The 27,995-nt window shown below is 38.8% G+C and overlaps 1 protein-coding gene across 4 annotated transcripts; it reads left to right on the forward strand.

Annotated features, from left to right (window-relative positions):
- The first annotated feature begins 777 nt into the window (after nucleotides 1-777).
- On the forward strand, nucleotides 778-27,315 carry si:ch211-195b15.7 (synembryn-A). 4 transcript variants are annotated; one of them, XM_057817723.1, is made up of 14 exons: nucleotides 778-1,002; nucleotides 1,330-1,413; nucleotides 3,233-3,279; nucleotides 4,004-4,023; nucleotides 4,353-4,436; nucleotides 10,921-11,360; nucleotides 11,568-11,703; nucleotides 16,508-16,696; nucleotides 17,674-17,768; nucleotides 17,886-18,036; nucleotides 20,098-20,193; nucleotides 20,365-20,509; nucleotides 26,671-26,953; nucleotides 27,019-27,315. In XM_057817723.1, the coding sequence occupies exons 2-14, from the start codon at nucleotides 1,346-1,348 to the stop codon at nucleotides 27,176-27,178; spliced, it is 1,914 nt and encodes a 637-aa protein (XP_057673706.1). In that variant the 5' UTR covers nucleotides 778-1,002; nucleotides 1,330-1,345; the 3' UTR covers nucleotides 27,179-27,315. The 4 variants fall into 4 exon arrangements, with proteins under 4 accessions (XP_057673706.1, XP_057673705.1, XP_057673703.1 ...); XM_057817722.1 differs by having other exon boundaries at nucleotides 779-1,002; nucleotides 1,330-1,426; nucleotides 3,233-3,280; nucleotides 4,006-4,023; XM_057817720.1 differs by lacking the exon at nucleotides 778-1,002 and having other exon boundaries at nucleotides 1,013-1,426; nucleotides 3,233-3,280; nucleotides 4,006-4,023.
- Nucleotides 27,316-27,995: the final 680 nt, after the last annotated feature.

Below are 27,995 nucleotides of genomic sequence, written 5' to 3' on the forward strand. Positions count from 1 at the left end.
AGCGTCTACTTTTTCCAAAGCTAGACAGCTAGTGAACGACGCCTTAATAATCAGACATCTTCCTTTTTCATCTGATTTATTAATAAAATGGCCTCAAACCGTTGTCCTCTTTAGACCGTTTACGTAAAACTACAACAACAAAAAAAATACACAAGCATTGCATTAGCAACAACGTTAGCTTAGCACGCTACATACAGGTTCACTAAACATAAACAAAAAGCGTCTCATACAAAAAATATAACATTTCGCTTACTAACATAATATGTACATTCTTAACAACAACCATACTTACGGACAAATATTGTCCAAGGATCATATAAGCACAACATTACAACGTAGGCGTCAGCCCGAGACGTCGTGCAGCCATATTGAACTGGCAAGAAAAAATAAACCATGTCGCAAAGCGACCACAAGAGTTCGCTGTTAGGCAGCACAAAAACCCTTGCTGTAAAACTTACCAAAAGGCAGAATACTGTCTGAGCGGGACATGTGCGTTAATTGCGTCAAATATTTTAACGTGATTAATTAAAAAAATTAATTACAGCGTTAACGCGATAATTTTGACAGCCCTAATATATATATATATATATATATATATATATATATATATATATATATATATATATATATATATATATAAAATAACACTATTAATTAAAAAGATAATAACCAAATAACCCTCTCTGGGTTCTTCACAGAAAAAGCCAGGAAATAAATAACATAAGTAAAAAAAAAAAAAATTGTTCAGGGGGCCGGACCAAATGTGGAGGCGGGTCGTATCCGGCCCGTGGGCCATAGTTTGGGGACCCCTGGTGTAGATAGAGGAATTGATCATTCAAATTTTTCTACAGTATCTCTCAATGCTCTAGTGTGGCTAAATCCACTACTTAGAGAGTAATGCAGGGAGTTTGTTGCTGCGAAATAAGATTATCCAGCAGCACTTGAGCAGAGAGCTGTGAAGCCTGCAGTGGTAGACTGCATCTACTTCTTATCTGCATATGGGTGAGTAATACCCAGTTTATCGATACTCTACGTATATTGTGTCGAATAATTGGACTGTGCTTTTTTTTTATTTTTATTTTTTATTTAAACAAGAGGCTGGTAAGATTCAACTAATTATCACTACAACAAAAGACAGCAAATGTATCCCCTCCTGTTTAGGTCTGCTTTTTAATTGTCTCCCTATTCCAAGTCTTATGGTCACTGGCAAACGTACATAGAAAAAGTATTAGGTACAAATGATAATCATTGACCTGGGCTATGTATATCTATATGTTCCTATTGGATGGTACTGTGTATAATAACACGTGTGTTTTGCTATTTTTGCAGTCTGGGAAAATACACCATGGAGAGGATCATCATTGAGAGCATTGTCCGAGGAGACCAGGATAGTGTCCGGCTCTACCTGCAGAGGTATAACACCCAGGTAATTCGCTGTTTCCATGACAACCGCAGGAACGTTGGAAGGACGTACCTTCTAATTCCCTTAACTTTCTACATTCAATCTAGAAATGTAAAGACTGAACTAGGTTTGACTGATGATTAAATGAAGCACTAACTCGAATATCTATTCAGCAACCTGCAAATCTGGAGCCACATGTGGTTCTTTGAACCCTCTAATGCGACTCAGTTTTATATTAAATAAATGGATATTTGATATTATTATTTTACCTTTAGTTGGTCGATAAAGTCAGCCTCACTATTTTGTGTGTTCGGTAACAGAACATGTGCAGGTCATGCCATTCACAGGCGAAAAGATGTGTACGTACGCAACCGTGACTTTACATAGTTGTTGAATTCATGACCTGCGAGAGTGTTGTGTGAATAAAAGTGTGTAAAAAGTGAGCACTTATTCTGCTTACTAAATGGAGGCAAAACTCATTTGACAAGTGTATACAAGAGGGCCAAATAGACGGCAAGATGTGCTGAGGCAATAGTGACATCAGAATCCAACCGAAATAAATTGTGATTGTACATAGAAAAATGCAAAATTTGATTTTGTTGAGTAAAATTAAGATGATTCTGCATGCTTTCCTCAAGTTTTAAGTTTCTGATGTGAAAATTGAGTGATGTATTAGCTGTTGAAAAAGAATGTCAAAATTGCACAACATAAAAGAAATGTAAGTCGCTATATAAAAACTTCATATGTTAAATATTGCTATTGATCCTGAAAATAGATGTGATTATCTCTGCATTTGATGATTTTTGTGCATCTAGCGTAAAATCTGAGAATTTTATAGCCATTTTAGGTTTTGTTATACTTATGTAAAAAAATATGGTAAATAATAGATGAATAGTACAACAAAAGCATAATATATATATATATATATATATATATATATATATATATATATATATATATATTAGGGCTGTCAAAGGATTAAAATTTTTAATCGAGTTAATTACAGCTTCAAAATTAATTAATCAATTCATTCAAACCATCTATAAAATATGCCATATTTTTCTGTAAATTATTGTTGGAATGGAAAGATAAGACACAAGACGGATATATACATTCAACATACGGTACATAAGGACTGTATTTGTTTATTATAACAATAAATATACAAGATGGCATTAACATTATTAACATTCTGTTAAAGCGATCCATGGATAGAGGGACTTGTAGTTCTTAAAAGAAAAATGTTAGTACAAGTTATAGAAATTTTATATTAAAACCCCTCTTAATGTTTTCGTTTTAATAAAATTTGTAAAAACTCAAAAAAATAAACTAGTAGCCTGCCATTGTTGATGTCAATAAGTACTTACACAATGCTCATGCGTGCTGAAGCCTATAAAATCAGTCGCACCCAAGCGCCAGCAGAGGGCGGCAAAATTCCATAAAACACAACAAGTGAGCGTTACACTGTACTGTCATTTAAATCTGTCTGAGCGGGGCATCTGCGTTAATTGCGTCAAATATTTTAACGTGATTAATTTTAAAAAATTAATTAGCGCCCGTTAACGCGATAATTTTGACAGCCCTAATATATATATATATATATATATATATGTGTGTGTATATACACATACAGTAAAGCTGATACAATCATTTCAAGTGTCTGTGTATGTGCGACTCCCAGTTTTTTCTTTTTTGTGGAAACATGGTTGAAATGGCTCTTTAAGTGTTTAAGGTTGCCAAACCCTGATCTAGCCTCTAAATATTCATTTTAAAGCTATTTGTGAAGTGTTTCTAAGTCATCATTACCCTAATGTACTTTTTTCCCTGTAGTATGCTGAGTGCTTCTTTTTTAACAGTGAGGAGCAGGAGAGAAAAAAGGTCAGTACACCACACAGGATTTTTTGCAACTCAATGGATGGCCAAACTATACCTTTTGATATAAATACATGTCTATCAAACGCATTTTTAAAATACAGGGTGTTGTATTTTTTTACGAACTTCTTTTACATCTTTTATAACATATATTATGACATCACGTTTAAGTCAGTTCTATTCACATCACACCTATTCATAAACAACTAACTGAAGCGAGATATCAAATTATCACCGATTTCTCAAAACCGGTATGGTGGTATCCACAATAAGAATTGTGTTAATTGTTGATTGACATAGTGAGAGAGGTATTCAACAATTAATTTTAAAATGCTGTATTTTCAGTGACCAAATTGATAGAAAATCCCAACCACATGTATAAATGATTTTAGAAATTTTTAAAACAATATGACAGTGTCAGTTTTATGTAAGAGGCATTTTTAAAAAAAATCTATCATATGGGTTAGATATGATACAATTGAACAAGGGCTGAGTCAGTGAAGGTATCAATTCATTGTCAACGCATTTTTTATCCATTTGTCATAGATGGTTTACTGTAAAATAATGTGTGTGATTTATACAGAAAAGCACATTCAGATGATATATTTGTCTTATTCTGTGTCAAACTCTTATAACAAGGCGTCCTTAATCCTTCTGATGCTATCATTTCTAATTTTATGCATGCATTTCCATGGATGGATTCATGGATTTCATGGATTAAATGACTGCAGCAACAAGAGCTGGAAGAAGTAAATGACACACGCACAAAGACACAGTGAGATGAGCTGACTCTGAATTTGTTCAGGGTATTACAATAAGCTCGATGTGTTTAGAATACTGACTCAGACAGTACACATAATATGTATACAGCTGCGCGCTTGGGTTTTTAATCATAACTGGTTACTTGCTTAGCATCTGTAACACAGGGAACCCAAGTAGTTGTTAAAAAATATGCAGTATGAATCATCAGCAATACTGACATTCAGGCCATTCTTAAGTGCTTGAACTTAAATTCAAAGGGTATCCTTGCGGAAGTCTCTCCCCATATATTGACTCTTTCTTCCTCTTGGTTGATCAGTTCAGGAAGAACAAAACCAGGGAATGTGTTCCTGATTCTGACATGGATTCTGACGACGAAGAGCCAGATCTTCTTCTCCGACAGGTTAGATCGTTTTTTTGCAGTCACTAGCAGTGCTTGTTGGGACTTAACAAAAAAGAAGCCTAAAATCAAGGCTGTGTCTACGGCAGTACTTCTCAAGTAGTGGGGCGCGCCCCCCCCAGGGGGACGCAGAGCGATGCCAGGGTGGTGCTTGTGACCTTGGGGAACATGCTTTTTTTTTTTTTTTTTGCCGTACTAGAATAAAGTGTACTTGCACATCCACTCAGTGGGTGGCAGTGGCGCTCTCATTTTCAAAGTGCGCGCAGTATTTTTGAAGTAAGCAAGAGCACACAGAAGGCAGATATGAAGAGCTGTGCGCCGTTTTCGAAAGCTGTTTTCCGGCTGGACTCACGCAGCGACCCGCTGTCCGGCTTGGGATCGTCACGTCGACCGCCCTCACCTACGGTTCTCCCTCGGCCGCCGAGAATGCGCTTTTTTCGGGCCGTTTGCCTTTTGGCTTTGACATTTAATACAGTGGTAGATAAGGAAAGACCACTGTTTTACTGTGTCTAAAATGATTATTGCGGACAGCCGGAAGTCAAATCAATTAAGACGCCACTTAAAGACATTGGACCCCAATCTCATTGATAAGCCGCTTGGTTGTTTTTCAGCGAAAACGTGCGGAATATTGCCAACAATCGTCCCGCTTTGTCAGTGTTATATCAGTAAACCAGTGAGCACTGTTAGCATGCTCAGTGCAAAATAACCCCACACCATTGCAAACTGGAGGTAATACTGTGAGCAGCGAGCAGCGAAAATAAAAACTGTCCTTCTGTCCAAAGACACTTTTTTCCCCCTTCTATTCAGTTTATTTTTTTCGGTCAAATTTTTTTTGGCATATTGGCCGCATGAGTTAATGTCTTTAATCAATTTGAATTTGTTATTATTTACTGATTTTATTTTTCAGTATCAAATGGTCAAAATGTACAGTACCTTGAGTGTATTTTTACAGTTCGGATGTGACTTTTTTTTTTTTTTTTTTTTTTAATTCAGGCAAATTGATGCGCGTTGTCTTTTCTGTTACAAACAAAACAATGTTAATAACGTTATGCTTTATAAGTTGATCTCTGTTATTTTCTCTAATAGAAAAAAAAGACACAATGTGAGGCAGAGCCGTACTTATAATAGTAATATTATAGACAAATGATAATATTTACAGTGGTGGCATAACAGAAAATAATTGAGAAGCACTGGTCTATGGGTTGAAATAATCAGTTGTTAGAGTAGCCAAAAATTGTACTTAAGTAAGAGTAGCGATACTTCTAAATAATATTACTCAAATAATATTACTCAAGTAAAAGTAGTCATCCAAAAAATGTACTCAAGTACAAATAAAAAAAGTATTTCGTGAAAAGAATACTGTACTCAAGCAATGAGTAACATTGTGAGTGGGGGGGGGCGAGCGTGCAAAACCCAGAAGAGCACGTGCGGTCATCTTGGCCAAAAAAGTGGCGAAAACTAAGCGCTTTACACTCATATGGATGTACAACATCATCTTAAGATGCTAAACTAACACATTCCCTCTTAACACAAATGTGCAACGCGATTATAATGTAAACAACACTCTCCTCGACGCAGCAAGAACGAGCGGGAGCAACCAGCTGACGTAAAAGTAAAAACATGAAACGGTCGCGCTGATAACGGCTCTAACTTATCAAGAGAACTTTATGGCATGAAGAGGAAATACTTACATTCGTTCATGGACGCACACAGATACTTCCTCTGTTCGAAATGCGCACCTTACGCCTATTCTCAGTCCCAGAATACGCAGCGAGCATGATGTAGGACAAAAACTGGAAGTAACGACTGGTTGCTATGGGAACGAACGCAAATCCATGGAATCTTTCTAACAGGAGTATTAAAATTGCTAATAAAATTGTTTAGGATTATTTTAGATGAATATATGCAATTTTTTTCTGATAGAGTATTTGATGAGGAATACGATAGACCCATTAATAGGCTTTTTGGGAAAAATCACCATTTCCTTAAGTTTTCTCATGAATAATGACCGGGCCTGTGAAAGTCATTATATAATCACTTAGCAATGACTCTCTCCAGGTTAGAAGAAGTCTCTCCAGGATTAATTATTTTACTGTGCTTGTCGAAACGAACATGCGCGACATGCGCAAATTTTGTGACTCGAATAGTGCTGGTTGGAAGTGATAAGAGAATCGTTCGATAAGTTGCCTAACGTTTCCATGAAATTGGAACACACGTAACCGGTTCTCATCCCTATATAAGGCATTACTTTTTTTATCCGCTTTAAACCCTGCGATTTATAGTCCACTGATGACGATGATGACGAACATGTTTATTTGGAATATTCAATACATAAGTAAAAATAGTCAATAACAATAATCAAATAACATATAAGAAAGACAAAATATGAATATACCCAATTTCAATAGGGTGATTTTCTATCTTCTATTTGTGAACCTGAGTATTATGGCTGGGCTTCTCCCTGTCTGAGAGCCCAGAGAGCACTGCGGCTTATACGTGGATTTTTACAGGCCGATTAGCTGTATGTCTTAAGTAGGACTGTCAAAAGCATTGATAAGTATTAAGAAATGCTCTGCTCGGATACGATATTAGATTGGAAAAGTATCAATACTCAGTTATTCGTCTTTGCTCGATCACAGGTCACTAGAAATTTGTTGTCAAGGAGCAAATTTGATTTTTCACTGCTCTTGATAGTAATGCTAATGAAGGATATACATACCTGTCAAGTTGTATGGTTTCAGCGTAATTTGTACAAGTGAGCACTGATTTTTAAATGTGTTCACCGTACGTTCAAAATCTGTTCGTTCTTCGTGCATTACGTTTTTTTTTTTCTCTGTTCGGTTTTTGTCACCGTTTCGGGAACAAGACAATGTGCGTTACGATGCGTTACTACGTTGGTTGAATGACGGAAGAAAAGTCAGAGACACTGAGAGAGAAGAGTGTTGTGACGCTGTAGCAAACGCAACGCAATGCTAGGCTAGGTGGCTCCAATATTCCCTGACTGTAGCCGACAGCCTACAATCTACACCTCGATATCAAATGCTTATAGAACTACATGCGAAATGACAGACGGCGGCGTTAATAAACAGCCGCCATTTTGAAGCAGTAGACTTCTCAGAAAGGCTCTGTTGTTGTGAACCTTCATAGCGAACTTAAGTAACTTTTTATCTAAAATACTCTTAAATCGGCAAAATCTTGACTTGAATCGATCTTGAAATGATGAATCAGTTTTAAAACTTTAACATGTCGAAAGTAGACAGAAGGGAACTAATGCAAAAACGGGAGCAATATTAACAACTTTAACGGTTGATTCACAACATTAAATGATTTCCAAACATAGCAAAGGTTCTTATGTTTTATTTATTTATTTAAATGAAAAATAAAAACATGAAAGGTAACACCAGTTACTTTTCCAAGTGACTAACTAGTCTTACATTTAGGTAACTGACTCAATTACTATTTGGGAGAAGTAATTTGTAACTAATTAATTACTTTATTAAAGTAAGATTAACAACACTGGTCATAAAAATGAAGTCTGCAGAATGAAAAGTGACGAAAGCGGAGATTTCATTCTGCCAATTTCTTGCTGAACACAATTTGCCTGCAACTATTGCTGATCACTTCTCAGAATTAGCAAAAGAATGTTCCCTGACTCAAAGATTGCATCGGTAAGTTAATTTTATCAATTGACCTTTTGAATTTATAATTGGACACACTAACAAACTGCCTTCAAGTCAAACTGAATTGCGAGCTGAAGTGCCATGAAGTGCAGCCATCAAGACATGATAGAAATTGCCAAAAGTGCTACAGACAATTCTAACAAAAGTCACTGTTAAATTTGAGTAATCTTGATGTAGCTGAAGATATTGATTGTTCTTTGATTGCACCAGGTAATATGTTACAATATTACCAATAAATTCATATTATTTGAAAAATTGAGTTTTATTTTTTGTTTCCTATTGCACGCTATATAGAACGTTGTTAGATTAGTCACCAATTTGTAAGGGCATACGTCACTATTTGTAAAATTGCCAACGGCCTCGGGTTAACAGGTATGGATATACTGCATTTACAACTTCCTTAACTCATTAGCTACCATTGATGGAAGTGAGATTCGTAGTAGTGTGATTCAAGTGTGCCTTATTCAGGCATGAAAATCTCTCACCTTTCGGCGAAATTCGCCGTTTTGAAGTCAAAAAGGGCGACCTACGTGAATTGCGTAGATCCGAGGAGAAATTCTTTTTGGGAGTGGGGGGGGGGGGGGGGGGGGGGGGTCGGGAGGTTTTATTTAATAATTATTATTATTATCATCATGTGATTAACTTAGTACGTAAACTGAGTACTTAAGAACACAGTCAGCAAATCCTTCTAGATGCTTCGCTGACGAGAACCAATCATCGGCCCAAGCTGCATTCCATTATTCCAAACGCGCACACTCCTTACTGTACATGGAGTGCTCGGAGAGCCTTTGGTTGCATTGCAAAGCTGCGAAAACAAAAAGCAGGCCTTACTCACACCGGGGCAGACCAGAGCGCAGCATACACACTTGCCTGTATTTGCCAGCAGATTGAATTTGGTGAGTAATGGTTTCAATCGTTTTCACATTTTGCGATATAAAAAAGTTACTGCCATTCGTTGCAGCTTGCGTTGAACACTGCCAGAGCAAGCCAAATCTCCCATGAAAAAAAATAGCTCCCGTTAAATTGGCGCAAGCTTGTGTATTTAGCGGTAATATAAACGAAGAAACACACTGTTGAGTCAAATTAAGCGGCATGCTCTCGGATGGAGGGGGCGCCTCACATCGCTCCCGTCGTCCGCCGGAGACGCGTTATTTTCGGCTTGGATTTGAGCTGACGGCCGGTGTCGGCACAACACCGGCCCGACGATCGGTGGGAATGAGTCCTGCTTCTTAAAGCTTTTCAGAAATACAGGGATCCCTCGTTTTTCGCGGTTATTGGGGACCAGAACCCGCCGCAATAAGTGAAAACCGCGAAGTAGCGCCCCCCCCCCCCCCCCCCCCATTTTTTTGTGCGTGTTCAATGCATTTATTCAGATTTTACATTGGAAAAAAGATATATATAAGACATGTTTTTTCACTTTTTTCACCAAAGTATCATTTATAAATGGTTTTCAAGCACTTCAAAATGTAAGAATTATGATAAGTTTTAAACATGTTACTGCCCCACCAAGTTATTTTTAAACAAGAATAAAGTAGTAAGAAAATGCTTGGCTTCATTTAATGCTTCACAGTGAGTCTACTCAAACCCTCTCAGGCTTTGGTAAACGGTGATTGACACGTGTGCAAAGTTTTTCTTTTTATATATATTTTTTTGTTTGAAGGAACTTATTTGATTGAATAATAAAGACACAAATGTCCTAGCCAAAATGTGGTCCAACCGCAAAACAACATTACTTCAATGGAAAAATTTGTTTCAATCAAGAAAAATAGTTTTCAAATGCTTTTTTTGTCTCAAATTTATTTTTTTGCAATTAAAAACAATTTTTTTTATTGAAGTGACTTTTTGGGGATTAAAAGTTTATACTGTATTTTGATTGAAGCAACTTTGTTTTTGATAGAAGTAACTTTGTTTTTTGATTGAATAATAAAAACACAAATCTACCTCCATCGTTATTGAGAGAGAAAGAAATTAAGAAAGCTTTAAAACTAAAAGCCACCGGGGAGTCTGTTTTTTTTGTTTTTTTTAAATATTTATATTTCATTACATAGACATGCGTCGTAGGGAAGGGAGATTGAGGGATAAAAAAAGGAGTTAGATGAGGCTGCTAAAGGCAGTGGATACCTCATCAGCTGGGTGAATAGCAGACCTGGTAAGAACAAGTTTGCAAGGATAGTCGGGTATTAAATACAATTATAAACACAATTACAATATTATTTTTCTATAAGATTTTTATGTCATTGCTTTATTAATCATTAGGTGCTAGAGTTGTTAAGTATGGATAATAATGAAATAATAGTTTTAAGAAAACTGTGCTGTTGGTGGCTCAGTGACCATCTGATGTGGTTTGTTCTCAGATGAACAAGTTGAGGAAGGAAGTTTTGATGCAGAGGTTGAAGGACGAAAAGAGGCAGACTGACTGAGTCACAGCCAGAAAGTGTTGATGACAGTTTTGATGTCTATTCACTGTTGCCCCCTCCCAATTAAAGTATGTCACAGTCGCAGCCAATTATTATCTAAAGCTGGTTAAAATTGAAGTTATGTTGTTTTAAGGTGTATTAAATACTTGTTAATGTGCCCCTTTTGATCTACGAGCACCCGCCCCTCCATCGGTCTCTGCATGGCCCTGCTGAAACACAGTGTGGGTCGACAGAGCTCAATGTTTTGTTGGGGTGTACAGTGTACTGGAACATATTTCCTCCACACCCTTCTCACCTTTTTAACTCCTGACCCATTTTCATGCCTGCTTATTGTCAAAATATAAATTCATCTTAACTGCTATCTCTTTTCTTTCCAACAAACTTCAACAGCATCTTACTGCAGCCCTGATGAGTTTTATCAGCGGTCAGCTTCAACCATCAGTATTAGGAGTGTGCCTGCAAACGCTGCGTATCCTGTCCCGCGATAGACGGGGCCTAGGACCAATGGTCACTGATGGTGCGCTGACCACATTGGCAGGCCTGGGAGGGATCCGCTTACAGGCTTGTCTACAGCAGCAGGAAAAAGCTACAGATGGCTCAGATAGAAAGCATAGTCAAATACATTCTGATGCTACTCTGGCAGCTGTTGGCTCTGTGGTCCCAGTTTCATTGGAGGAAGCCTGTACAACCAATACTTACCAATTCACAAGTGAAGAGGATGATGAACATCTGGAAGAAGACGAGGAGGTGTGCAGGAAGGAGGCTTTGAAAGCCTTGTGTAACGTTATCTACAACAGCCCCAGGGCACAGGAAAGAGCCAGTGCACTGAGGTGAGAAACCAATACACTGTAGGAAGTCACATAAGCAACACGTAAAACCAAGCATGTCAATTAATTTCTTTCTAAGGCGTCATTCTGAAACTCCGGATGGGTAAAATATCAATAATTGGGGTACAATATATCTGTAGATAGAAGAGTTTCTGTCTCGTTAGCTGCTGACCAATCTCCCACCGCCCTTTTCATATCTTTCCTTCAAAGATTTCTGCAAGGTGTTTGGGATAGTGTGAAGCAGGGCATCAACAGCAGCGAGCGAAACAGTGTCCAGTTCTATAGGCTGAGACTACTGTTCTTACTGACAGCTTTGAGGCCAGAACTCAGGCTTCAGCTGCAGCAGGTACTAAAACCATCAAGTAGACTAATATTAGTGTATTTTCCGTACGATAAATCACTTTTGAGTGTCAGTCGCACCGGACTATAAGTCGAATATTATTGTATTGGTTTGATTAGATATACAGTAAAGATGTCCCGATCGATCGGCATTGATCGGGTCCGATCATGTCATTTTCAAAGTATCGGAATTGGCAAAAAAATATCGGACATGCCTTTAAAAATTATTATTATTTTTTTAATTAAATCGCTTTCTAATTGTATTTAACGTTCCAGACAAAATGTCTTACACTCATCCAGAGTCTTTTGTTTTGGCTTAAAGTAGGGCTATCAAATTCATCGTTTTAACGGCGGTAATTAATTTTTAAAAAATTAATCACGTTTAACGCAAATAACGCATGCGTTGCACGACCCACTCACGCATTGTCACGTTCAATCTATAAAGGCGCCGTTTTACCTGTATATAGAGTTAAAAGGCAGGGTAAAATGAGTAGAGTGAATTTTGGCAGTCTTTGGAGCCTTTTTTTAATTGGCTAAAGCCTTACACTCCCTCTCTCAACAATTAGAAATATCGTGAGAGGCAATGTGGGGTAGAAAGGTAGCAATTGATCTTTTTCTTAACACCCTATGTTATTTCCCAACGCAGAGAAGATATATCAATTGGTGCCACTACGCACAGTCATGGCTGCACTTCCCATCATGCATTTGGGCAGAACAGTTAAATGGCTACAGTATCATTTACTGAAAGCTCAACAAATACACTAGATGGCAATATTTAGTCAAAATATACAAAGTCACATTTATCCTTTAAGAATTACAAGTCTTTCTATCCGTGGATCCCTCTCACAGAAAGAATGTTAATCATGTAAATGCCATCTTGAGGATTTATTGTCATAATAAACAAATACAGTACTTATGTACTGTATGTTGAATGTATATATTCGTCCAAGTTTTAATCATTTTTTTTCTTAATGCATTGCCAAAATGTATATGATCGGGAAAAATTATCGGGAATAATTGGAATTGAATCGGGAGCAAAAAATGATCAGGAAAGATTATCGGGAATGATTGGAATTGATTTGGGAGCAAAAAAAAAAAAAAAAAGCGATCGGACCGGGAAATATCGGGATCGGCAGATACTCAAACTAAAACGATCGGGATCGGATCGGGAGCAAAAAAACATGATCGGAACAACCCTAATATACAGGTAGTCTCCAGGTTACGAATGAGTTCTGTTCCTATGCTGGTGACGTAACCCGAATTTCCACATAAATCGGAATTAACCCTTTACGTACCCCTAAATCTCAAATAACTATCCAAAAACATGTGTTATACGTCATATTAATACAATAAAGTAAAAAACAAGATACTGTACTTACCATCCAGTGTTTTTTTCGTCAATGATAACTATAACAAAATATTTCGTCAACGATCAATTTTTCATGACAATGACGAGACAATAACGAGCTAAAAAAGTATTTGTATGACATTTTATGTGTAGTTAGCCTGCATTGTAGCAGTGTCTGCTTGTGTCACTCATGTGACACAAGCAGGCACTGCTACAATGAACCGCCCCCACCAACTCACCCAATAGTGTCCTCTCCAGTCCCTCCATTGCTTGTTTTAAGACACACACGGTAAGAATTGTCATCTTATCTTGGCAAGTGAGAATATGCAATGTTGCTTTAGCATTTAAAGGTCTGTGCTGAGTGACCCTCACACACAAATATAACTCATAGCATTAGCATAGCTTTATTGTTTGCGTTAGCATTAGGCTATTGCTAATGGCGAGCGTCCTTTAAAACTCTTGGACAACTTTTTTTTTTTTTTTTTTTTTTTTTACATACAGTTCGTGGCGTCCAGGTGGGTATAATTAATTGAAAAAAACTGTTTTCCTGCTGAGTATGTATTATCCGGTGATAGATTTGTAGATGCTACAGTATGTGCTCGTCTGTCAATGTTCATTCGAAACAGTTGGAAACCTTTTTCCTATTTATCTATTTTTAGAGTGAAACTTTAAAATTTTATAGATGAAAATATCGAGTAAACGTAGATTAAAACTAGACGAAATTGGTCTGAGTTTTCGTCAACAAAAGCTAGATGAAGACAAAAACATTTTGAAATCACTAAAATATGACTAAGACTGATAAGTATTATTGTCCAAAAGACTAAGACTAAAATTAAAATGGCTGCCAAAAACAACACTGTTACCATCAATGCTAGCAGTTGGCTGGACGAGACGCTGAACTCCAGTTAAGTCCCAGTATTTAAACGGGTAGCTCTCATGTCTGAAAGCAGTTTCCCGGGTCGACTGTCACGGACCTTAACCGGGTCGCATCCTAGTATAATGTTCGGTCCTTAACCGGGATGAAACATGCATGAAGCAGCCGGTTAATTCCCAAGTGACAGCGCCAAGGCTGATGACGTGTGTATCATGGTGGGCCGATTGTCATTTCCTCTTTCTTCGCAGTAAGACAAAAAGCGGTAAACAAACATCGCAATTATCAACATGGCGAATTGGAAATAGAAAAATTAAACTAGAAACACAGGAAAATTAAATTGCTACAGGATCTTAGAGCTGAGGGAGACACAGTCCATCATCCATGTTTGGTAATATGTGCTTTATTTTCTTATGGATGTCAACACAAAAATGACGTAATGTCCGGGATATAATACTCCGCGCCGAGTCGCTGACACTGCACAAGTCTGAAAGTATCCAACATAGAAAATTCACTGTACATCTCCCTGTTTCTTAAAGCCATGACACAGGTAATTCCCACGTCACATTACACTGTAATTTAGCGGGGCATACAGTGGGGCAAATAAGTATTTAGTCAACCACTAATTGTGCAAGTTCTCCCACTTGAAAATATTAGAGAGGCCTGTAATTGTCAACATGGGTAAACATCAACCATGAGAAACAGAATGTGGAAAAAAAACAGAAAATCACATTGTTTGATTTTTAAATAATTTATTTGCAAATCATGGTGGAAAATAAGTATTTGGTCAATACCAAAAGTTCATCTCAATACTTTGTTATGTACCCTTTGTTGGCAATAACGGAGGCCAAACGTTTTCTATAACTCTTCACAAGCTTTTCACACACTGTTGTTGGTATTTTGGCCCATTCCTCCAAGCAGATCTCCTCTAGAGCAGTGACGTTTTGGGACTGTCGTTGGGCAACACGGACTTTCAACTATCTCCACAGATTTTCTATGGGGTTGAGATCTGGAGACTGGATAGGCCACTCCAGGACCTTGAAATGCTTCTTACGAAGCCACTCCTTTGTTGCCCTGGCTGTGTGTTTGGGATCATTGTCATGCTGAAAGACCCAGCCACGTCTAATCTTCAATGCCCTTGCTGATGGAAGGAGATTTTCACTCAAAATCTCTCAATATATGGCCCCATTTATTCTTTCCTTTACACATATCAGTTGTCCTGGTCCCTTTGCAGAAAAACAGCCCCAAAGCATGATGTTTCCACCCCCATGCTTCACAGTGGGTATGGTGCAATTCAGTATTCTTTTTCCTCCAAACAAAAGAACCTGTGTTTCTAGCAAAAAGTTCTATTTTGGTTTCATCTGACCATAACACATTCTTCCAGTTTTCTTCTGGATCATCCAAATGCTCTCTAGCGAACCTCAGACGGGCCTGGACGTGTACTTTCTTCAGCAGGGGGACACGTCTGGCAGTGCAGGATTTGAGTCCCTGGCGGCGCATTGTGTTACTGATAGTAGCCTTTGTTACCGTGGTCCCAGCTTTCTGTAGGTCATTCACTAAGTCCCCCTGTGTGGTTCTGGGATTTTTGCTCACCGTTCTTGTTATCATTTTGACACCACCATCTTGCATGGAGCCCCAGATCGAGGGAGATTATCAGTGGTCTTGTATGTCTTCCATTTTCTAATAATTGCTCCCACAGTTGATTTCTTTACACCAAGCGTTTTACCTCTTGCAGATTTAGTCTTCCCAGCCTGGTGCAGGTCTACAATTGTCTCTGGTGTCCTTCGACAGCTCTTTGGTCTTGGCCATAGTGGAGTTTGGATTGTGACTGAATGAGGTTGTGGACAGGTGCCTTTTATACCGATAATGAGTTAAAACAGGTGCCATTAATACAGGTAACGAGTGGAGCCTCGTTAGACCTCGTTAGAAGAAGTTAGACCTCTTTGACAGCCAGAAATCTTGCTTGTTTGTAGGTGACCAAATACTTATTTATTTCCACTCTAATTTGAAAATAAATTATTTAAAAATCAATCAATGTGATTTTCTGTTTTTTTTCTACATTCTGTCTCTGGTGGTTGAGGTTTACCCATGTTGACAATTACAGGCCTCTCTAATCTTATCAAGTAGCAGAACTTGCACAAACTTTGCCCCACTGTAAGTCTTAAATAGGCTACTGTTAAGCGACTAAAAAAGAAAGAAGAAAGAAAAACGAATGGAGACAAATTGACGAAAGATTCCGGCGTCATAAAGTCGAAATCATAGTCGGGTACCTCGTAACCAGGGGACTACCTGTAGTCAAAACTGTAAGCGCACTAACATTTATTGGCTTATTATTCACGAACAAAGAGCGCAATTTTGCAGCTGGTACCGGGGTCATGTTGAATCCATGGTCTGTCATTTTAGAAAATGTAAAATTCTATATTGTAACATTATGTAAGTCACAGGCTCAGCCAAAGGACGAAAAAAATAGTGCGACTTATCGTCCGGAAAATATGATATTTCTTTAATCAGTGAAAAAATAAAATAAAAACATTGTGAATCTTTTGGGTTACATTTTTATCAGTGCTTAGCAGTTTGCTTCCCCTGTGTCAGGAGAAAGGAGTGTCAGTGCTAACCAAAGCTCTGGAGCGATGCCTGGCAGCGAAATGGGGTAACGGGTTTGAGGTGCTGAGTGACACGACAGCCCTTCCTCTTTCTAAGGAAACTTCCAATGAAGTCATTGAGATCCTCAAAACACTTTTCAACATCGCACACAAGTTCAACAGGCAGGAACCTGATGAGGTGAAACCTGAAAACGTACCTAATGCCTCACTCATAAAGCCTTAACTTGCCATCATTGCAACTTTGGTGATTATCCCAACGTGCATGTAATGGTTGATGTCTTTCAGACTCACAATTCTTAGAGCTTTTGTAAACAACAAAATAGGAAAAAGGACACCATGTAACTGTAAATGTTAACTGTAAACTGTTAACCATTTCATGCACGAATTATTATATATACTGTAATTTTCGGACTATGAGGTGCACCTGACTATAAGCCACAGCTGTCCTCACTGTATTATGGGATATTTATACAGTACCAAAAGATATTAACCGGTAACACTCTATTTGACAGCCATTTCTTAACTCTGTCATAAGACCGTCTGGTTATGACATCACACTGTCATGAGCATTAATGAATGCTTATGACAGATGTCATTTAGTGTCAGTTATCTCACTTTTGAATGAATGTAAACGATTCGAGCTGGACATAAATGGAGTTAGTGACAAAATTTGACGGATGATACGTAATGACATCTGTCATAAGCATTCATCAATGCCCATGACAGTGTCATGTCATAATTATGACAGTCTTATGACAGTCTTATGATGCCGCTGTCAAATTACCTTTTAACCCAGATAAATCTGCAAATAAGCCGCACTGGAGTATAAACCACAGGATTCGAAATGAGGGAAAAAAGTAGCGGTTTATAGTCCGAAAATTACGGAATATATATTTTTTAATCCTGACTAGACGTCCAATCAATTATGACTGGGGCGGTGCACCTTAAATTCATCAATTCTGGCATAGAAACTGCCTCTAAATTGCAGTCAGCATGCTCAAATGTTTAGAATAATGCAGCCATAATTTCACATTTGATTGGTGCACAAACACTCCAGATATTTGTGCACTTTCACATAAAAAGTCAAATATTTTCCATATCATGTGACATTCAAATGAAACCACAGTTCTCTGTTTTTTTTTTTTTTTTTTTAAGGACGAGGCAACAATGTATCGTCAACTAGCAGCTGTGCTACGACACTGCCTCTTGCTATCTTATGTGGATGAGGACTCCAAGGAGGAAATTCAGGGGTCAGTCAGTTGTGCAAGTTTACATGTACATTCATTTGACATGTGTTTATAAGCAGCAACTAAGTCATAAAACATCAGCAAATGATCAATAATATTTTTCAACCCACTTCACCATAGGCATACAGTAAACATTCTATCAGCACTGCCATTGACATGTCTGGACGTCCTGCTGTCTGTTCATGTTGACAAAGCCTCCCATCCATGGGAAGGTGTCAACATGGACTGTGTCCACACATTGATGCTGTATATGGAAAGACGCCTGAACAGGGCAAGTGTATGCAATTGTTTACTTGCTGCTGCCAACTGATAAATCCCAAATACACTGCTGGCCAAAAGTATTGGCACCCCTGCAATTCTGTCAGATAATGCTGAATTTCTCCCAGAAAATGATTGCAATTAAAAATCCTTTGGTAATAATATCTTCATTTATTTTGCTTGCAATGAAGACAAAATAGAATGAAAAAAATAATCATTATCATTTGACACAAAACTCTTAAAATGGGCTGTACAAAAGTATTGGCACTATCAGTCTAACACTTGGTAGCACAACCTTTGGACAAAATAACTGCGAACAACCACTTCCGGTATCCATTAACGAGTTTCTTACAATGCTCTGCTGGAATTTTAGACCATTCTTCTTTGGCTAAATGCTCCACGTCTCTGAAATTTGAAGCATGCCTTCTCCAAACTGCCATTTTCAGATCTCTCCACAGGTGTTCTAAGGGATTCAGGTCTGGGCGCATTGCTGGCCAATTTAGAAGTCTCCAGTGCTTTCTCTCAAACATTTTTCTAGTGCTTTTTGAAGTGCATTTTGGGTCATTGTCCTGCTGGAAGACTTGTGACCTCTGAGGGAGACCTAGGTTTCTCACACTGGGCCCTACATTATGCTGCAAAATTTGTTGGTAGTCTTCATACTTCATAAAGCCATGCACACGGTCAAGCAGTCCAGTGCCAGAGGCAGCAAAGCAACCCAAAAACATCAAGGAACCTCCACTATGTTTGACTGTGGGGACAGTGTTCTCGTCTTTGAAGGCCTAGTTTTTTTTCCCTGTAAACCCTATGTTGATGCCTTTTCCCAAAAAGCTCTACTTTTGTCTCATTTGACCAGAGAACATTCGTCCAAAACGTTTTAGGCTTTCTCTGGTAAGTTTGGCAAACTCCAGCCTGGCATTCTTATGTCTGGGTCAGAAGTGGGATCTTCCTGGGTATCCTACAATAGAGTCCCTTTTCATTCAGATGCCGATGGATAGTACTGGTTGACACTGTTCTACCCTCGGACTGCAGGACAGCTTAAACTTGGATGTTTGGATGTTAGTCGAGGTTCTTTATCCACCAGCCGCATAATTTTATGTTGAAAAATCTCTCGTCAATTTTTCTTTTCCGTCCACATCTAGGGAGGTTAGCCACAGTGCCATGGGCTTTACACTTATTGATAACACTGTGCGCGGTAGACACAGGAACATTCAGGTCTTTGGAGATGAACTTGTAGCCTTGAGATTGCCCATGCTTCCTCACAATTTTGCTTCTCAAGTCCTCAGACAGTTCTTTGGTGTTCTTTCTTTTCTCCATGCTCAGTGTCGTACACACAAGGACACAGGACAGATATTTAGTCAACTTTAATCCATTTTAACTGGCTGCAAGTGTAATTTAGTTATTGCCATCAACTGTTATGTGCCACAGGTGCTGTTAATTACACAAATTAGAGAAGCATTACATGATTTTTCAAAGGGTGCCAACGCTTTTGTCTGGCTCATTTTTGGAGTTTTGTATAAAATGATAATGATTTAAAAAAAAAAAAAAAAAAATCATTCTCTTTTGTGGTTTTTCATTGCAAGCAAAATAAACGAAGATATTACTCCCAAAGCATTTCTTATTGCAATCATTTTCTGGGAGACATTGAGCATTATCCAACAGAATTGCAGGGGTGCCAGTACTTTATACCAGCAGTGTATGTGCCACTAAATGCCACTTCTAGAGAAATTGCATAGTATGCAGATCGGAAAAACCCTGTAGGTTGCATCCTGTTACTTCACTTCCTGTTGATTTGGATCACTTCCTGCTTATTTTGGGACATTTCAAGTCATTTCCTGTTGATTGTAGGGCGTTTTGGGCTCACTTTCTGTTTATTCTGGGGCATATCCGGCTCACTCTCATAATTGAAATAGTCAAGTAGATTGCATGAATATATAGATCACAGAGGAATTGTCATACAAATAAAAATAAATAAACTTTTCCTGAACAAGTTACATATATTAAACTTTTTAAAGTGTTACTGCAAGTCTTTAACTCTCAGCTGTTTAGTAAGAATTTGTTATCTTCTATCATTCAGGGTGAGAAGCTAAAGGAGAAACTAATTCTTGTACTCAATCTACTGACTGAGAGCTCTCGGGTGCACAGGGAGACACGCCACTATTTGCGGCAACAGGTACATTTTCTTGTTTTATTTTCAAAACTAAATGACAGTTAAGCATAGCGTATGGGTTTCTTTAAAGGAATCGATCTTGAATTTCATCGGTCGCAAATGCATGTCTGTGAATACATATCTTAAAACATTCTGTGGCCAGTGCTGACAATGCTGTCCTTGTAACGACTGCAGATCTTGCCTCCCTTGAGAGATGTTGCTATCCGTCCAGAGCAGGACCCCACACTGAGAGGGCAGCTGGTCCGCCTGATGACCCATGTTGACACAGATGTGAAGCACTGCGCTGCTGAGCTGCTGTTTGTGCTCTGCAAGGAGAACGGTAAAGGACTTTCTTGTGTCACTGCAATTAAGGAACACACAAGTGGTTAGCCGGATAAAGCTACTGTATTCCAACAGTGCAAATAAAACCCATTAAATTCACGGTAAAATACTGGCATTTGTGGTTGCCATTAGTTTACCAGTAAAATATGTGAAAGTTGTAAGAAACACATTACAACAGTATAGTGCGTTGGTATCTGTAAAAAAATGTTTTAACTGAAAATCATGATAGAAGACCACACAAAAATCTTTTTTTTAACACTATAGTATACATATAATTGTTCTTGATGGTGACAATGGCACTGTATTTCTCTATTTCTACCACCTCTTCAAACAGAATTTGAACCCTGAGCAGTCAAGTGTGCTGACTAATGAGCTATTTAAGACAGTCGACTTGCTGGTCTTTACATGAGGGGAAGCTCAACGTGTGTCCGCCTGTGAGTGCTTTGTGACGGTGGAGGGGCTCAGTGGCACCCACTGCTCAGCAGAGAAAGAAACTACAGTGCCTGAAGTCAAGTCTCCAAATACACTACAATAGAAAAAAAACATCAGAATAGAAGCTTTTCTCTAGTCATTTTTAACAAAGCAAGTGTCGCTAGGACGAGGGATGTCCCGATCCAGGTTTTTGCACTTCCGATCCGATATTGTTTTGCACTTCCGACCCGAAACCGATACTGGCCGATACCGATACCGGCCTATCTGAGCATGTGTTAAAGTTTAAAGTTATTTAGCTTCCTTACTTAGTTGTCAGACTCATGTTGAAAAAAGTTTTAGTACTCTTGATAACAACTAGCCAGCTGAATTAGGTGAGTTTGAATAACACACAACGGTTGGTAACAAGAAACTAACCTGTTAATTCAGTGACAAACACAAAACGTTATAAATAACAAACAGAAATGGCATAGTCACTCAGTAAAACGTGCAAATAATATTGTAAACTGTCTTAAAAGCACAACACACAAACAACCTCAATGGAAAATCCCACAAACCCCCCAAGCTATTAGGCTACGTTCATACTACAGGTCTTAATGCACGAATCCGATTTTTTCGTGTTTTTCCGACTCGAGTGAGGCATTAACTTGACGGTCTGAACGTGACAAGTCGCATAGAACGGGACCATTTCAAATCCGATCTGGGTCACTTTCGTATGTGGTCTAAATCCGATCTGGGCCACATTTTTCCAGACTGTCTCGGCGGTCTGTACTGTCCAGTCCCGGAAATCAGATTTAATGCAGCAATTACGTCATCACATAGCGAGAGAGTCGTTACCGTAGCGATGCACCTGTGCGTTATTAGCTTTTGGGGAAGGACTGCGCTTGACAACAGTCATAAAAAATAAAAATGGGTTGAGGATAAGCCTGAGAATGCTCAGTTTTCTCTCTGTTCCAAGTGAGCAATATTTCAACATTGCCTCCACGGCCGAGAGTCGGGACAAACTGCCCGTATGTGTGTGTGACGTGCACGGACAGTGCGTGCATGCTATCGATCCATATAAACTTTGAATATAAGCCTAAACGGGGATCATTTATGTCTGTTATTTGTGCCCACCTTTTGAAAAGCAAAATATGATATCCCTGGAATGACGGATGATGTCTGTCATTTGTTTTGATGCTTCTGCGCATGCGGGTCTTCTTGCTTAGTGCGTGTCCGACTGCGAATTAGTGCGCATGCGTAATACTTGAACGGTCTCAATGGATAAAGGCAGTCTGAACGGGCACGCCAAAAAAACGGATATGACAAAAAATCGGATTCGTGCATTAAGACCTGTAGTATGAACGTAGCCTTAGATGCTTTTAATGTTTCGTGCATTAGTTACAAAAATTGTATAAAAAGCCTCTCAGGTTTAAATAAACGACTATTTCAGTATCAAGTTAACATTTTAAAACAGTAAATAAAATACTCAAGTCCCCATTCTGTATCAGCAGCTTTAAACTACATTCAATTCATTTAATTTTGCGAATCAACTGTTGTTAAAAGTTGTTAAAATTGCTCCCGTTATTCCATAATTTCCCTTCTGTCTACTTTCGAAATGTGAAAGTTTTAAAACTGTTTTGAAGATAGATTCAAGTCACGATTTTGCCGATTTAGGAGTCTTTTAGATAAAACGTTAATTAGGTTCACGTGGAAGGTTCACAACAGCCTACTAGGGAAGTCTCTTGCTTTAAGATGGCGGCTGTTTACTAGCGCAACTAGTTTTCAATACTTCAATGTTGCTAACGCCGTCGAGTCTGTCATTTTGCATCTAGTTCTATATACATATGATATGTATTATCTACAGGAAAACGATGTTGATGTAGTTTGTAGCGGCTGTCAGCAGCAGTCAGGTATTGTTGTGTTTTTTATCCAGCGGCATGAGTTGAGCTAAAGCCGTGAGTTGAGCATTGGCATTACCCGGGTCTATGACAAGCATGATGTTTACTCTCGGGATGCAATGCGGTCCGTTTCTCATTGCGTCCCGAACACCGCGCTGTGTATTAGTTCTGCTTTACTTGACATATTTCAATAATCGGAATTTGGATGTTTGTGATTCGTTCTCGAATCTTCCACGGCCAAATCGCTCAGGGATGTAATGACGGCTGGGCATGTTGTACCGTGGTTCTAAGTGTTGGATGGTGCGTCTTTACTCACAAGAGATAATGGCTCGTCATCCAGAATGAATTCTTTGGCAATGACTCTTGTTATTCCCTGGGCTTTGGGACTGTCGAGTGCCAGTTTGTCACGCATAGCAAAAGTTTCTGCCAGTGTTAGTTGCGTAGGACCTTTCTTTTTGTCTTCGGTTTTCTTAACATACTTCTTATATTGTTTGTGGTCGTATTTCGCTAAATGCTTGATTAGGTTGGTTGTATTAAAACTTGTGGCATATGTTGCACTCTGCCTCTTCGTCTTTGTCGTCCTTTAAGGTGAAATGATCCCACACAGCTGACATTTTTACCGATAAAGTCTCTCGGTAAATTGGGAGACGGTAATGTAAATGTAGTGTGTTGAAGGTGTGCCAAAAAATGCGGACCGGATTTTAGGGAAACCGAAGCAAAAACTGGAATGGATTATGCAAATCGGTGCGTTGGAAAACCGGACCGGACTTTAAAAAAAAAAACTGGATCGGAAGTCTGGATCGAAATTTTTCCGTGTTGGCCGATCTGATACCGATGCGCATTTTTTTGGCCATATTGGCGTCCGATCCAATCCAAATATGGGATCGGGACATCTCTAGCTAGGACAATTATAAAAGTCTCCGGTTAAACTCAGAACAGCGAAATGAAAAATGAAAAATGCCTCCCGCAAATGTTAATCTGACAATATCATTGATTCGCTTATTTCGCTGTCAATCAAAAATGGATTCGGCCTCAGGTCATGTCAACACCTAGTAGTTTTTTTTTTTTTTTTCAAACCGAGGGTCCGGTAAAAATAATGTCTACACCAGCACGTTTGTAGAAAAAAAAAGCTTCCATTCATAACAATGAGCAAAACATAATTGTCCATAAAACCCTCATTCTTAGCATGTGTTCATCAATACGAAGTACTGCAAGAGTTTTTAAATGGAAGCGAAAAGTACTTGTCTAATAATCAGATCCAAACATAAACGACGTAAACATTGGTCTCACGTGTGACGTAGGAACAAAGTTTGTCACAGTCAGTGACGTTTCCACAGTTAAATCTTCGGTCATCAGTGTTCACATGGTGGCTCTGGAAACGCAGAATTCGCACATTCTCACTTTGGACAGAGTTTTTAAGAACCCTCATTTTCAATGAACAAATTGTGCGTGTGGATGATAGGCCACACCACAGAAAAACATTTTGCCAAATACCCTGCTACATGTAGACAAGGCCTCAGACAGATAATCCAATCATCATGCAGATAAGCAGAGGGTCCGGGCCAGCTGAGCCCAGCCCACTGCCTATAGACCCCCAGAGAGGCACAGCGCAGTGACTAGTCTCATTTTGCTGTAGTGGAACAATGCACTCTCAACTCTGGAGACGCACAGCGTCCACACTGCTAATTAAAAAAAAATAAAGAAATAAAAAAAATAAAGAAAAAAGAAAGGACTGTGAAGCATAGACTTCATAATGATATTGACGGGACACGGGGCACGGGGCCGATGAGTGGGCCTGCTTTGTTGGCATGGCCGTCAAATCTGACCGAGTGGAATCACAGACAAAGAGCTTTTTTTGTTGAAAATTCTTGTGAATAAATGTTTATATCCCTGTATTCTTTATAGATATGGACGTAAAACAGTCTTGATTCTTGGTTAAAAGCAAAAAAAACCGTGCAGTTAGCATTTATTTTACGTAAATATGTCGAAGTACGATCCTAGTCAGTTAATGTGGCGGCCGCCATATGTAAACAGAGCTTTTCCTGTGAAAATTCTTGTGAATAAATGGTTAAATCCCTAAATTCTTTATAAATATATGGACGTAGAACAGTCTCGATTCTTGATTAAAAGCAACAACAACAAAAATTTAATTAGTCGAAATACGATGCTAGTCTGTCAGTCAATGTGGCGGCCGCCATATGTAAACAGAGCTTTTTCGGTGAAAATTCTTGTGAATAAAGGATTAAATCCCTGAATTCTTTATATCAGAGGTCACGGAACCGCGGACCTCGGTCCGGTTCCTGACCCCCAAGCCGTCTGGACCGGATCTCAAGCTGTCCGGACTAAAACACGTTGCAACAACAAAAATCATTTTTTTCTGCGGGTTTGCCGAGTGGGGGCGGGCAACAAACAAAAACCTTAGCGGTGATGCGCGTGAGCCAGCCAATGGGAGTGAAGCATTTGAAAGTTATTTTTAGAACAGCATGTCTCACACTCGCTTTCCAGACTCCGCGGAGTGACAGCCAAAAACGGAGCCGATTGAAGTTGGAGGAAGAGGTGAAAAGGTACGGCAAATGGCGTGCTCAAAACTATGCAAGATTGATGCAGAAAACAGAGTGTTTAAGGAGAAGTGGACCAACACATTTTTGTTCATTTTACCTGGCGGCAGCACAAGACTGCTATGCCTCATCTGAGACTCATTCAGAGACGGTAGCGCTTGTAAAAAGCAATTTGAAAAGGCACTATGAGACAAAGCGCGCAGCTTTTTTTGCAAAGTTTCCCTATGAACTCTGCCATCCGTTCTCAAAAAATAGCGGAATTAAGGGCTCAATATGATCGCACCTCAAGGCTCATGGTTCATTTATTCACTGCACAGCAACGCGCAAATGAATTCTCCCTCAGAATAGCGTGGATATTGGGTCAAAACAAAAAGTCTTTCAGTGACGCACCGATTGTCAAAGTTTATATGAGTGTAGTTGCTGAAACTTTGTGGATGGAAAGCAAAAAGAAGAGGGCTGTCAAAAAATAAAGCAAATCTTCCTGTCAGCATCCACAATTTAAAAAAGCAAGTCTTGAACATGCTCTTATGTTGCTATTTAATGATTTAATTAAAGCACTTTTTTAGTTTTATGTACCTTTTATATTTTATTTACATTCTTGAATGTTGTAATTAGCTTCATGGCCACGTAAAAATACGTTTGTATTTTTTGGAAAAAAAGAAGCATTAAAAATATTTCCGGACCCGAGATTGTTGTAATTTTTAAATTTCGGACCCAGAGTATTTTTAATTCATGACCCCTGCTTTATATCTTTATATTATTATGAAGTCTATGTGTGAAGGTTCATAAATGAATGAAAAGCAAGACGCATCATAACCACTGATAAGTAACTAATTCTCAACAAAAGTTGATCGCATTGTAGTGCATAATCTCAACAAAAATTGATCGCATTGTAGCGCATAATTAGTCAATGACATGTACACAGAACAGAATACACTTGATCACTTATTTTTGACATTTTAGGGGAAGCTGAGCTTCCTTTACAGTCTAAGAGCAATCACCTCTGATTTAAGACCAGCAGCACAAGTGCTGTGCATGTCAGAATGTTATGAAAACCTTTCTATCCCTGAGGACCTAAAAGAGCATATCACCAGGTAAAGCCAGACTGGCCTATTAGCTCAGTAGTCAGCACACTTGAAAGCCACAGTGAGAGTGGAAGTTACAATGGAGAGATGATTCTTGGATTTTATTTGAGTTTGGTCACCCCTGCATTACACTGTGCCACCATCGTTATCATGTACAATTCTGCATGAGAACTATATTGTGCAATAAACAAATTTTTCAATTTCCAGTTAGCCGCTTTGTCAAGTACACGGGTTACGGAAATGCTGCTGGTCTTCTGGCGGCTCGCGGGCTGCTAAATGGGAGAAGGCATTCCGGTGACTTCCAGCACACAACCCAATACTCCAGCGATTCTGACTCAGACACAGAAGAGTACCGCGAGGCCAAAGCCAGGATTAACCTGGTGACGGGTCGGGTGGAGGCAGAGCAGCCTGACCCGATGGAGGGCATGACAGAGGAGGAGAAGGAGGAGGAGGCCTGTCGCCTCATCAGCATGATAAACCGACTATCAAGGTGAGTCTTAGAACTGGCTATTTTCCAGAGTACAAATGAAAATTTCACTCTTGGTGTACACCTAGAAATAACATCATTCAGCCAATGGCAATGACAGTGGATGGGAGACTTGCTACGCTGCACAGACAAATGAAAGAGTGCACATTGCAAGAAGAAGATGAAGATGAGGGTGAAGATATGGATATGATGCCAGAGGCGAGGGAAGAAGACAAAGACATGGAGTAACATATTTTTTAATCGGTTGTTATAGATGCAATTGACTGACAAACATATAAACATTTCACAGTGATCACTCACTTTTTCGCGCTTCAAACTTCGCACCCTCAGTCCATCGCGGATTTCTTTTTTTATTTTTATTTTTTTTCAAAGTAAAAAATAAAAAAATAAATCCAGTATTTTATAGCGCTGTCCTAATGTGATCATCTAGTCCCTCACTCTCGCGCCTGTTGCTTTTCATGGTCAGGCAGTTTACTGGAGTTGCCTATTAAAGTTTACGATGATGGACAGACGTTATGGTTTGCTCTTGCCAGAGATGGTTGTAAGCAGAAAGTTCAATGTGCCACATACGTCAATCATCATTTAATTTATTAAACAGTTGCTTTGGCAACTCATTGTGTGTATGAGCGGATTGGAGTGGACTCACTCAATGAAGCATATAATAAAGACAAGCATTTCTCTACTTTATTCTTGTTTAAAAATAATTCGGTGGGACAATAACATATTTACAACTTAGCATAATTATTACATTTGAAGTGCTTACTTTGCAGTTTTCACGCATCGCTGCGGGTTCTGGTCCCCATTAACTGCAAAAAACGAGGGATCACTGTATATGCAACTATCAATTTCAAGTACGATGAAGGTTATTACATTTGTCAGTTATAGGTTGCTCTCAGTATTATAAAACCAAAACTTCAGATAATCATGTTTGAGACATTTACTTTCGAGCAGACTGGTAACTGTACTACTCCAACAAGACCTTACTGTAAGTAATGTAAAAAGACGTCAATGTTGTGGAAGTGGAAAACACACCACTAATTTTGCT

The sequence above is a fragment of the Corythoichthys intestinalis genome, chromosome 16 (assembly GCF_030265065.1).
Source record: "Corythoichthys intestinalis isolate RoL2023-P3 chromosome 16, ASM3026506v1, whole genome shotgun sequence".
Classification (NCBI taxonomy): Eukaryota; Metazoa; Chordata; class Actinopteri; order Syngnathiformes; family Syngnathidae; genus Corythoichthys; species Corythoichthys intestinalis.